This window comes from Sus scrofa, chromosome 6 (genome assembly GCF_054392235.1).
Source record: "Sus scrofa isolate SSC_HxYL_T2T_F1_AM1 chromosome 6, Sscrofa_HxYL_maternal_Yorkshire_Landrace_v2.0, whole genome shotgun sequence".
Taxonomy (NCBI): Eukaryota; Metazoa; Chordata; class Mammalia; order Artiodactyla; family Suidae; genus Sus; species Sus scrofa.
In genome coordinates this window covers 112,590,225-112,602,431 of record NC_139388.1, presented here as the reverse complement: position 1 = coordinate 112,602,431, position 12,207 = coordinate 112,590,225, and the positions used below count along the sequence as shown (strand labels likewise).

Sequence of the window (12,207 nt, the reverse complement as noted above, 5' to 3'; positions counted from 1 at the left end):
TTCCCCCGCCCTTCCTGGAGGGCAAAGAGTCACATTTGAACTCACTGCCCTCGCTGGGCACTTGCCAGCAGTGACCAGGCTTCGGGTGTATTTTCCCTTCTGAGTTCACCCGCAATGTGACAACTTTGTGACTATAAAGAGGAGAGCAGTGGGTGAACCGCGGGCCACTCGCCTCAGGCCCTGGTAGGAGCCTTGGGTGAGCATCCTGGCCAGACCTGGCCCGGGACTGCAGCTTTGGCTGCCTCATAATGCGTGTAGCTGGAAAGATGGCTCAACTGTAACTTGGGTTTGCTTACTGTGGAGGAGAACAAAGTCCTCTTCAGATTTCTAAAACCCAGAAGGGTCAGGTGGCTTACAGCTGGAACAGTGTGGTGACTTGCCTGCAGTCACAAAGCAGGGAGGTGATGATGTCAGGAGAGAAGTCCACCCCCACCCCTGCCTTACTCTGGTTGGCCATCCCCTGTTTGACTCACATTTTTTTCCCCAGTATAGATGAGACCACAGACCCAGCACCAGTCCAGGTCTCAACCCAAGAGAGGCCTTGCAGGGGGAGGGCTGGTTGGAAGCTCCCAGGAAAACTTCTATGAAATTGTATATGGCACCACCCAGGCTAGCTGTTTCTTAAAGGGAGGTACACCAGGAAAGCAACTGACATTCTTTAGGTTGGTCCTGGGCCTTATTCAAATGAGTCTATTCTCTAGATCGCAATTCACCTAGGCAGGTGAAAGGACTCTTAATGATCATAAAAGCAATACTCTTCTGACAAAATTCTTTTTTTTCGTCTTTTTAGGGCTGCACCTGCAGCATATGGAGGTTCCCAGGCTAGGAGTCTAATCAGCGCTATGGCTGCCGGCCTACACCACAGCTCGTGGCTACGCCAGATCCTTAACCCACCGAGGAAGACCAGGGGTTGAACCTGCAACCTCATGTTTCCTAGTCAGATTCATTTCCACTGTGCCACAACAGGAACTCCTCTTCTGACAAAATTCTTGAAAGTAGGGCAGTGCAGAAAAGAAACTGTCCTAGGAGACTTCAAGTTCCTGGCCACTACATGAGTAGTGGCCATGCTAGCTCTTCAAGGCCTTTCTTAAATCCCTGTTTTACCCACTTACTTCCTCTCTGTGCATTAAATTTGATGCTGTTTCTGTTGACAGCTGGAATTCTTTTAAATGCCTGTCAACTTGCCAGATATGAATAATTCCAAATCAGTGAGATGAATGTGACTGTCAGGTAACGAAGCACTGACTAACTCATCTTAATGTGTGAGTTGGGGAGAACCAATAAAGCATTCAAAGGGTTCAGATTTATAGGATCAGAGATTAAATCTGGCTAATTTTGGGATTAGAAATACTAACACAAGATTCCCCATGTCCTCTGAAATGAGATTCTTGGAGACAAAGTATGAAGTATTTTGATCTCCAGCTGCTCTGTGCAAAGGAGCACGTCTGTCTACCAGGAGGCACAGGCCAGTCTTGAACACTGGCTTAGAATAACATGCATGTTTATTACCGCTCCTGTCCGAACCCGCTGGACAAGCTGGGCTTATGCTCAAACTATAGTCATTAGGAGCCAGTGTGTGATGTCAAGCTGCCCAGAAACTGCTGAGGCCACACAACTTGCCCAGAAAGGAAGGGATGCCCCTCCCCTCCTGTGCGCTGGCCCGCTAATGGAGAGATGCATGCTCTGACAAGAAAGGCCAGGCCCAGATTGTCACCTGGGCCCAGTGTCGCTAATCATCCTCTCAGTCAGAAGGCTGCCCGTGTGCGTTTGCACTAGAATGTGACACACGGAGCAGGGTCTTGATTTCACCACTTGGGAAGAAAGAAGACTGAGAACAAAATTCTGGAGGAGCCCTGTTTGCTCTTCCCCTTCTGTCCATGGCGGGGCAGGGGCGGGGGTGTGTGTGTGTTAAGTTTTCCAACAGGCCACCTTCTTACTTAGGCCAGTAAGTGTTCAGATGAGCATTAGAGGAAGAAGCTGTAACAGAAAGGTTCTCCCTTCTGGTCTTGAGGCCTGCAACATGTTGGCAAGGTCCCATGCCAGAGGGGAAACTGAGGCCCCAGGAGGCTCAAATAACTGAACCATGGGAGCCTCTAGATTACTACTAACTTCACAGGTGGGCTTCCTAGGTGACAAGTCAAGATGCTCCCAACCAGAGAACAGGCCTACACTTCCTCACTCTCTCCCAACCAACAGTCCCACTGTCTCACACAGACCTAACTCCCAAGGGGTCTCTGGAACTAGCAGAGACAAGCTCCAGCTATTTCCAGAACAATAAGCAAATGTCCAATATTTCATATTGTTGCTAAGATGCAGGATACCTGCAGGGGACTTCAGCGAGCAAACACAATCACCTTTTCACTAATTTCAGCAAATTCATCTTGGAATGGAAAAAAGAAGCCTCAAACCCTATTTCTTCCCTGTGCCCCATCCTGGTTCAAAGAAACCTAAGAAGGGTTTGCCTTCTCTTGGAAAAGCAAAGGGTTTCCCTGGGACACATTCCCTGGGACTGAAATACTTTGAGCGCAGGCACAACTTCTCAGGAGGAATTCACGGCGTGTTCGCGACAAGTTCAGGCTCACACGCGCCGCTCTGCCGCTGGCCGGACCCACTGCTCCACTTTTCGCCCCGCCTAGCCTTGCCTGGCGTGGGAGAGAGCGTCTCTGGGTCCGGATTGGGTTCCTGGAAGTCCGTGCTCTCCTTGTAATGGGAGGTTTTGGTGCCGCTTTTCAATGGGCGCCCTTAAGCCCTAAATCCAGAGACCCACTGCCTGAGCATGGTGCCTCTGCTTTGGCTCTGTGAATGCCTGGCTCGTGCACACACGTGTGAACACACACACTCCCCGGAGACCATCCCTCTTCCGCGTACCCTTGTAGTTTGGAATTCGCGCCAGAAGCCCTGGGATCCGGCGGGGCGCGGGAAAGTGGGAACGACCCGTGTCCCGCAGCACAGAGCCGGCCGGGAGGGACGCGAGATAAGGCGCGCGCGGCGGCGTCCAGGTTACTCACCGGGACCTCTGCAGCTGTTCAAAGGCGCTGGTGCTGCCTCCCTGGCCCGGCTGCTCCAGAGAGCAATAGTTCTGCGAAGTCTGCCTGGAGAAGGCGATGGGCAGGATTCCCTGAGTGAACGAGTTGAGGCGGCCTCGACTGCCGCTCCCACTCCCGGGAGTCCCGGAGCCCAAGAAGGCGGCCGCCGGCACCTGCACGCTGGTAAAGGCATCGTCCTCCTCCAACTCCTCCTGCCCGGCGCCCCCGGGCCCGTTGGGCAGCGGCGGCTGAACGCAGGCGGCGAGAAGCGCGGGCCGGGGCAGCTGCAGTTGCTCTCCCGACGCCCGGCCCGCGCCCAGGGAGCTCGCGAACCCTCGGGACGCCCCAGGGCCGAGCGCGGTCGCGTAGCCGCCAGGGACCAGGGGCGGCAGCGGCGACGGCGGCGGGAGGTAGGGGCCGGATCCAGCTGCCAATGCCGCCGCTGTGCCCGCCACTGCAAGCGCGCTGCAGCCGCCCCGCTCGGCGGCGGCGAGCAGACTGAGCCGAGTCCTCGCGCCGCAGGCGCTGCCGGCTCCGGGCTTGACCCCACCGCTCTCCTCGCTGCCAGCCCACTCCTCATCTTGCAGCGGCGGCCGTCCGTCTAAAGAGATATTGGTGAGGAAGGAGAGGGCAGCCTGGCGGCGCCGAGGGTCCATGCGTGGCTTCCTGGGTGGGTCGGGCGGCGGCTGCCGCGGCTGGGCCGGCGCGGCGGCCGCGGGCTGGGGCGGCTGCGGCGGCGGCTGCGGCAATCTGCTGGTGCCCGTGGCGTCGGTGCCGGCGCTGCTGCTGCTGCTGCTGCCGCTGCTGCGGACAGCCGTGCCGGCGGTGGCGGCCGTGGTGGCGGCAGTCGCCGCCATTGTGTCCGTCTGCGGCGATATTTCCGCGATGCCCCGAGAAGCGAGCGGCGCCCGAGTGCTAAGCGGCGGGCGCGAGCGCCGGTGACCCGGGCTGGGCAGGGCGCGGGGCGCGGGCGGCGTGCGCTGCGGCCCGGCCCCCCAGCGGGCGGGCCATGCTCACCCCTCGGTGCTCCGGCGCGGGGCGCCGCCGCCCCGGCCCACGCGCGCGGCTCGCTGGCTCGCTGACTCCCTGGCCGTCTGCCCGCCCGCGAGCAGCCTGAGCATTCGGTCCCAGGCCTTCCCCGCCCGCGAGGTCTCCGGCTCACGGGCCCCAGTGTCCGTATTTATAGGTGCGCGCGCCCCGCGCTCGCGCTCCGAAGAGCTCTTTGCAAAAACAGTATCACGTGTGGGGAATGAAACCTGGGAGGAAAACAAAGCCGCAGGCGGCGGCCGCAGAGACAGGCGGCAGAAGGCGGGGGCCGGAGGAGGAGGAAAAAGAGAAGGAGGAAGGGAAAGCCAAGAGGGTGGCGGGGCGGGGGTCGGAAGGGCGGTCAAGGTAGTCGGAGCTTCCTGCGGGGAGAATTGGTGGCTCCCAGGGCGCGCGCCCAGGTAAGGGTGGCGAGCACGTTTCCCCGCCCCTCTTGGATTGGGAATTGGGGGCGCGAGCAGAACCCCTTGAGTCACTGCGTGAGGATGTGGGCCCCGGAGGGTTGAGGGTCTGAAGAACAATTAATTGGAGCGACTCAGAGATTTGGCCCTCGAGCTTGTTTACTGTATTCCGCGCTGCAGTTGGGCCCAGAGAAATAGTCTTTGTTAATAGTTATGCGGGTAGGGCAGTGTAACTATGTGGACAGTCCCACCTTAAAGCTGTTGGTAACTGTTGAGTTTGTGTCTCATTCATTCTCAGACTGAAGATGCAGTCCCTGATACAAATGCACACCCCGGGATGCGTAAGAGCCCAGGCGCACGAACGTCATCCATGTGGCCAGACCAACTGACACCATTTGATGGTGCTGTCACTTCTCATCTCTTTCTTAGCAAAGGCTCACATAAATTTCTACTTTGGCCCAGAAACGTACTCCGTTTTCCATGAAGACCAAGGTAAGCTAAGATGGCCTCACACCCTTTTCCACTTGTCATCTTTTTCTTCCATATAAACTGGAAACAATAGGCACAGTTACTTTCTGTCATTTATTTCATAAACATCCGCTTGGCACCTACCATACCTTCTATTAATATGGGTACCTGTCCAAGGACGTGATGAGCCTTCCAGAGCTGCAACGCTAGATCTGGGAGGACTCACAGTATATTGTACCCCAGCCTCACCCCAACAAATGCCTGTCCTGGAGTGGGAGCGGGAGGGTAGGTTACCATGAGCCATCTGAAAACACGTTCAGATTCTCCTATTTGGTTTGGGTGACCTACCAAACACAATAGAAACAATTGTCACACTGCTTGAGTTCTGTGATGTCTAAGAAACCTCTCCTCTACACTTTTTCGAGGGAGAGACAATATGGTTAAGATCAAGGGATTAATTTAATTAAAGGTTTAAATTTAGCCTTGGAGCTAATAGGTAACTTTGCATTGAAATTCCACTCCATTTCAAGTTTAGGAAAGTAAACTGAGTAATGTAGAGCAAATACACCCTTCCAGAGACAGGCATCCAGCTCAGAGGATGAGATACGGGTGTGTTCAGGTTACAATTGCTTAGGACAAGCATGACACATGACCCTTTACATGAACAATTGTTCATTTTTTTATTTTATGCCATTTTTAGACCTTTTGAAAGGTGGAACCCAGTGTCTATTTATAGCAGCCTTACTGCAGCTAAGTGACCAGCTCTGTGTTATTTCATTAGGATTTTAATTACTCTGTTTAACTGCTTGAAACTTCCAAGCTGCTTTATTATAGCTAACTTAATTTACCTGACCACTGCTCTGGTTGTCCTAGCAGGCAGTGTTAAATAAAACACCAGCTCTGCATGTGTAACAGAAAAAATGATTTTTTTAATTATAAAAATGATACATGTTAATTACAGAACATTTAGAGAGTAAGATAAGCAAAGAGAAGGGGGGGAGCATCATTAACAATCTCATCTCCTATGGAAATAACTATTACAATTTTGGTGTCTGTCCTGTGTGTATTTTTAAACAAAAGTGAAAGCGGTCTGTTTGTGTCTTGTGATTTTTGCTGCTGTGTTATGATTATCTTTCCTTTTAGGATATTCTTCTACAGCATCATTTTAGTGACTGCACAGTGTTCGATTTGATGGAGAATCTAATTATTAAGCCTGTGCCCTATATTGAACATTTAGGTTGTTTCCTCTTTTGCTGTTATAAAGAGTAGTGATGACATCCTTTGTTTGTCTAAATCTTGCTACCATCCAATATTAGTCTATCAGGTTAAATAGATGCTGGGGCAAAGGACATATGTTTTTAAGGCTTTCTATCCAGAAAAGTTGTTCTAATTTGCTTCGTCACTCTTGCTAGCATTGGATATTAAAATTTTTATCAATATTCATTTCCTTGCCCATTTGATGCAACCCTTAGGCTATTTTTAGGGTGAAGTATGCAAACTAATTTCAAATATTTATTAAAACATCAAACAAGAATTAATATCGATTTAACCTCCAAACTGTTCCTGTAATCTTTTTATGGAGATCAGAAGAGATACAATTTACTGTTCACCTAATATGTGCTAGCCACAGAATATTTCTAATTCTTATGACAACTCTCCAATGGGGGATGTGAGAGAGATTATCATCAACAGAGTACAGATGAGGCTCAGAAAAATTAAACCATTTACCCAAGTTCACCAGCTCCTAACGTGGCTGGGCCAGTATGCAGATCTGACTCCAAGACCCATCCATATTCTCACGCCCTCTGCTGGTGAGGATGTTTTATGGGGGGGAGGGGCCTGTCTCCATAATTAATCTCACATTCATATTTGAGAGTCAGCTATAATGGAAATAAAACAGGCTTTGGGGGAAGGGGATCTGAATTTCAAGAGTAAGTCTCTTAACTTCTCCAAGCCAGTTTCCTCTGGGTTATTCTGAGGTACAAATGAGGTTGCTTGAGAAACATTTTATAAACTTGAACGTACTTTAAAAAATGTCTGTTATTGGGAGTTCCCGTTGTGGCCAGTGGATTAAGAACCCAATATACTGTCTGTGAGGATATGGGTTCGATCCCTGGCTTTGCTCAGCGGGTTTAGGATTCAGCATTGCCGCAAGCTGGGGCGTAGGTCGTAGATGCGGCTTGAATCCAGTATTGCTGTGGTTGTAGGGTTGCCTGGCAGCTATAGCTCCTATTCACCCCTAGCCCAGGAACTTCTTGCTACACAAGCTTCTTACACTATCTTCCTACAAAGAGGATAAGAAGAAATGTAACCTTTAGCCCTTGTGCCCTTGACACTGAAAGTCATGAAAACCAAACCTCAGGACACATTTAAGTAAAATTATAAGGCAGACTTTGATTAAGTGATTGAAGGAGCAATCTGACTGGGACTGTCAAGGTGATTATGGTGTGAAAAGGGAGCTTTTTATTTGAGGGTAGGTGTCAGGCAAGAGCCAGGATTTAAGATGACCTGGGGAATGAGGGAAGCAAGGAAGGACCGTTTAGGAAAAGGAAATTCTGCAAATTCCTCGTGGACTGCAGACGTAGAGGACTAAAGCTTGAAGTGTAATTTTTACTGGTTTGCCAAGGTTTGGTTTTTTTTTTTTTCCATTTACTTTCATTTTGCTTGCCTCTTCCAAGCACCCATTCTGAAAACTGTAATTGCATGCACAAACTGTTTTGATGGACACATATGAGAGTCAACTTAAAAAAAAAAGAAAAAGAACTTGCAAGTAATCACTGACCCTTAAAACAATAATTTAGTAGACTTAGAAGTCTGAAAATTAGCTTAGAGATGACAGTGGCTATCACTCATAGCAGAAGCCATCTGACCTAAGTGTCAGTAACAAAGGGTTTTGATGCCAGCTTAGGCCCTTATAAGCTTATGACCTTGGGGACTCATGCTTGGGAAAAGTACAAAAGTTTTGTATTGGGTGCCTGATCTGTAAAGATAGGTTTAGTAATATTTTACCCTGCAGAGAAGTGAGGTTTAGAGATAGTATAATGATGTAAGGAGCGGAGTATCTGAAGTAGGTAGCTATTATTAGAAAAATGCAAAATATAGAAGGTGAACCTAAAAAGTCCAGGATGTTTTAGGTTCTAGGTTTTTGTAGTTTTCACTACTCCTGCCAGGCAGGTTGGAATATGAGAAGCTTCAGATGTCAGCTCCAGTTCAGAATAGATTATTTTAGTGCATGTTCCCTAAAAATGCAGGCTGCTGCCTGCTTTTTATAGGCATAAAATATAGGCATAGTGCTGGTGAGAAACCTGCTACTTTCCTTAATCGAATGAAAGTTAGATTTTTCCAAGACTAGAAATGGAGACTGTCCAAGAAGCAGTCATTAATGCCCCAACTGTTCTCCTTGAAATTCACCTTCTCCATGAGGACTCTTGATCACTTCTGTTGTTCTGGGAAAAGGGGAGCGAAATTGATGGGGGGGGGGTTACTGTTTCCCCCTCCACAGTTTGGCATAGATATTTTAATGTCCTTCTGTAATTTCTCCGGGATATCTGAGACTGGATACAACATTTAGATAAGGCTTGACTACCAGCTCAGGATATTAAATGGAGAAATTCAGGTAATAGATAGCCACATTTAGCAGCTAATAGCATGTACCTGACTTGTCATATGCATCTCAAGATTTCCTAAATGCCAATCCCATGCTAGGTTCTGGCTTAGGCTCTGAGAGTACTGAAGAGAACAGGATATGATCCTCTTCTGGAGCCCTCAAGCTAATAGCAGAAAAAGTCATGGCAAAATTGTCTCTAAAATACATCACATCTTTTTAAAGAGAGAGAGAGAAAGCTAAATGCACAGGGTTCAACCCACCTCCAGCACACCTCCCAGAGCAGGGGCTATTTCAACCTTAGCCCCCAGCACCACCCATCTGGGACCCTCTCCTCTCCCTACACGGCGGAAGCTGCCCAGGGGAAATGGAGTTTCTGATACTTGCCATGGTGCCATCCTCTGAGTCTCCTTTTCCAGTTTGAGAACCTGCCCATCCCTAAGTGATTGGTGCCAGCAGCCCCTGATACTGTTCAACCAGAGGCCCAAACAGGAGCCTTTTGTCTGCAGACCCTTTACCTTATGTGGAGGAAAGAAGAAGAAGGATATTTTACCACAGTAACTGCCTAGCATGATGTAGGGCCTTCAGACTATGATAACTTGTATGAGAAGCTGAGAAAAAATAGGCAATAGGACATGGCCACAGGACTGCATGAACAGTCACGTAAGCATGTGCTACTAATTTATCAAGGACAACAGCTCAAGGCAAGAATGGATTTCGATAGCTGTCAGTCTAGGGAGACATGTGCCAGGTACCCTTCACAGTGTTTTTCTAGTCGATATCCAAAACAACAGTGCAAATGCCTTTACCCTTCAAATTTCCTCTGATCTGCCAGAATTCTCCCTTGCGTGCAGCCCAGCCAATTGTGAAGGAGGAGGGCTTGCCATTCATAATGAACGGTCCCTTCACAAGCCCTCTATGAGAGGGGTGCAGCCAGCAGGCCCAGGTTTGGGTTTTCAGATTCCCAGCTCTCCCACTAATGTGTAACCTCTGGGCTTCAGCTTCTTCGGCTCAAGGCTGGAGCAAACCCTGTCTATCTCGCACAGTTATTGTGCAGATTAGAGCCAAGACACTTACAGACTGCCTTGCGAGTGTCTAACACATAGCGGGTGCTTGTGAATGGTGGGTGTGAATTTCATTATACAAGGAACCCCAGGGAAGCATGCTGATCAGGTGAGCCATGGACTTCTCAGTCCAAGGCCAAAGGCATTAACTGCCCCAGAAGAAAGCCGGCATCAGAACTGTGTTAAGAAAATACATTTCATGGAGTTCCCACTGTGGAACAATGGGATTGGTGGCGACTTTGGAGTGCTGGGACACAGGTTCTATACCTGGCCTGGCACAGTGGGTTAAGGATCCTGCCATGGCTCTGGTCCCTGACCTGGTGACTCCATATATTGCAAGGTGGCCAAAAACAAAACAAAACAAAACAAAACAAAAAAAACCCAAAAAACCCACCATTTCAGGTACGTTGATGAGATGTCCTCAGTCTTCTAAAAGGGAATTGTTCATGGCCCCTAATGCCCCCCAAAATCCAATTGCAGAATTTTTATGATATTGGCATTTTAAAGAAAATCAATGCATTTTCCTCATTGTATTGCTTTTATACTTGAATTTTAGCAAAATTTTATTGCTCCAAAATTCACTTGGTTTTATTTTTTGGAAATTATACCAGTGTGTATGAATAACCAGCTCACGTCCCATGAGGAAAGCACTTCTTATGTTTAGGAGGTAGCTTCTGAACATGCAGCTTGCCTGTGGCTGCAGGCACTGGTTCCAGATGAAGGCTCCTCTAAACTGTGCCCACATCAACAGGCCTAGAAGGCTCCATATCTCCCAGTAGGAAAGCATTATTTCATAAGGTTTGCATGTGTTCAGGTCCCTCTCACATCAGAGTGGAATGAATGTGGCCAGATTATGGGGGAAAACATCACCACTTTGCCTGCCACTGGGAAATTCAGCTGCTAATCACTGGTCCATGGTAACCATCCCTCTTAGATGGGCAAACGACATGAAGAGAGAGCTCACAGAAACTGAAATGCAAATGCTTACCAGTTACTTGAAAGGAGAACTAAGAGTGATGGACACATGTACTGCTGGGGTAGATTGGAACAACTTTTCTGGAAAGTCATTTGACAAAGATATCAAGAGCCTTAAAAAGTTCGTGATTGAGGAGTTCCTGTCGTGGTGCAGTGGAAACGAATCCAACTAGAAACCACGAGGTTGTAGGTTCGATCCCTGGCCTCTATCAGTGGGTTAAGGATCTGGAGTTGCTGTGAGCTGCGGTGTATGTTGCAGACATCGCTCAGGTCCTGCGTTGCTGTGACTGTGGTATAGCTGGCAGCTATAGATCCGATTTGACCCCTAGCCTGGGAACCTCCATGTGCCTTGGGTTCAGCCCTAAAAAAGACAAAAGACAAAAAAAAAAAAAAAAAAAAAAAGTTCAGGATTGAGAGCAGCATGGGTTTGGGAGTCAGACTGGCCAGATTAAATTTTGGCCCTGCTAACATGGCTTGGAGTGTGTGGAGCCTGTTGCCCTTCGTGCTTCAGTTTTGCCATCTGTGAAATGGGAATGATAGTATCTACCTCATAGCATTGTTAGGAGGATTCAGTGCAGTAAAAGTTCAGGCGTGGTACAGGGTAAGCGCTCAAGAAATGTAGTTACTGTCTGTAATAATCCCAAGGAGCTCTTGAGAGACAAGATCAAACATTTATGCATAAAAATATTCAGTGTAGCATTGTTTAAAATAAGGAAAACTTGCAAAAAGAAACCCTAAATGTGGAGCAATGGAAAAACTAAATTACGGTTTACTCAAACAATGGGATATTGTGCTTCTATTTTTCAAGAAGTTTTCTTTACTGAGCCTTTTCTTTTTTTCTTTTTCTTTTTTTTTTTTTTTTTTGCTTTTCAGGGCTGCACTCACGGCATATGGAGGTTCCCAGGCCAGGGGTCAAATCAGAGCTATAGCTGCCAGCCACAGCCACAGCCACAGCAACGCCAGATCCAAGCCACGTCTGTGAACTACACCACAGCTCACGGCAACACTAGATCCTTAACCCACTGAGCAAGGCCAGGGATTGAACCTGCAACCTCATGGTTACTAGCTGGATTTGTTTCCACGGTGCCACACTGGGAACTCTACCAAGCTTTCTTAATGACATGAAAAGTGTTCTCTTAAACAAGGCTTACGAAATGAAGCAGAGTAGAAACTAGATGGATCACAGTACCTCAACTTTGTGAAAAAAAAATGAATGGAATTGTTTTAAATACTAATAGATGCCTGAAGACTTCATGTGACCAGAGGTTGAATCACTGGTTAGGACAGAAGGGTTATGGTGATTTTTATTTCCTTCTTTTTGCTTATGTAAGTAGAAATAAGTGTGTGGTCGTTACAGAAACTGTTTCCCAGTTAATACTTTTAAAAACATTTAAAAATGCATAGAAATAAAGCTTGGAAGAAAATATGCCCAAGTGTTAAATGGTGGAATTATTGGGGGCATTTTTCAATTTCTTTAGAAATATTAGGAAGCAACAAGCCCTCTGTGTCACAGATGGGTAGGAGGTGGTTAGTTAGAGAGAAGAAAGTGCATTTTAATAAGAAAACCAAGTCTAAGCAAAGGTGCAAAGACAGGGATCAGAAGAGAAAGGACTTTTTGTGGGGTT

At 48.2% G+C, this 12,207-nt stretch overlaps 2 protein-coding genes across 6 annotated transcripts in view; one reads left to right on the top strand and one right to left on the bottom strand.

The window, feature by feature from the left end:
• CABLES1 (Cdk5 and Abl enzyme substrate 1) overlaps positions 1 to 4,214 on the bottom strand; it is a 111,984-nt gene extending 107,770 nt beyond the window's left edge. For 2 of the 5 annotated variants that reach the window (XM_084964376.1, XM_084964379.1), the window contains exon 1: positions 3,009 to 4,010. In XM_084964376.1, the coding sequence (XP_084820502.1) occupies positions 3,009 to 3,883 (875 nt within the window). In that variant the 5' untranslated portion in view covers positions 3,884 to 4,010. Of the gene's footprint in view, positions 1 to 3,008; positions 4,070 to 4,097 lie in introns of those variants that run through there. The other 3 variants (XM_084964377.1, XM_084964378.1, XM_021097743.2) reach the window with 3 other exon arrangements.
• The window catches only part of LOC106510679 (uncharacterized), a 99,085-nt gene continuing 90,789 nt past the window's right edge, over positions 3,912 to 12,207 (top strand). The window contains exons 1-3 of the mRNA XM_084959116.1: positions 3,912 to 3,952; positions 3,983 to 4,471; positions 4,770 to 4,963. Coding sequence (XP_084815242.1) covers positions 3,912 to 3,952; positions 3,983 to 4,471; positions 4,770 to 4,860 — 621 coding nt within the window. The 3' untranslated portion in view covers positions 4,861 to 4,963. The remainder of the gene's footprint in view (positions 3,953 to 3,982; positions 4,472 to 4,769; positions 4,964 to 12,207) is intronic.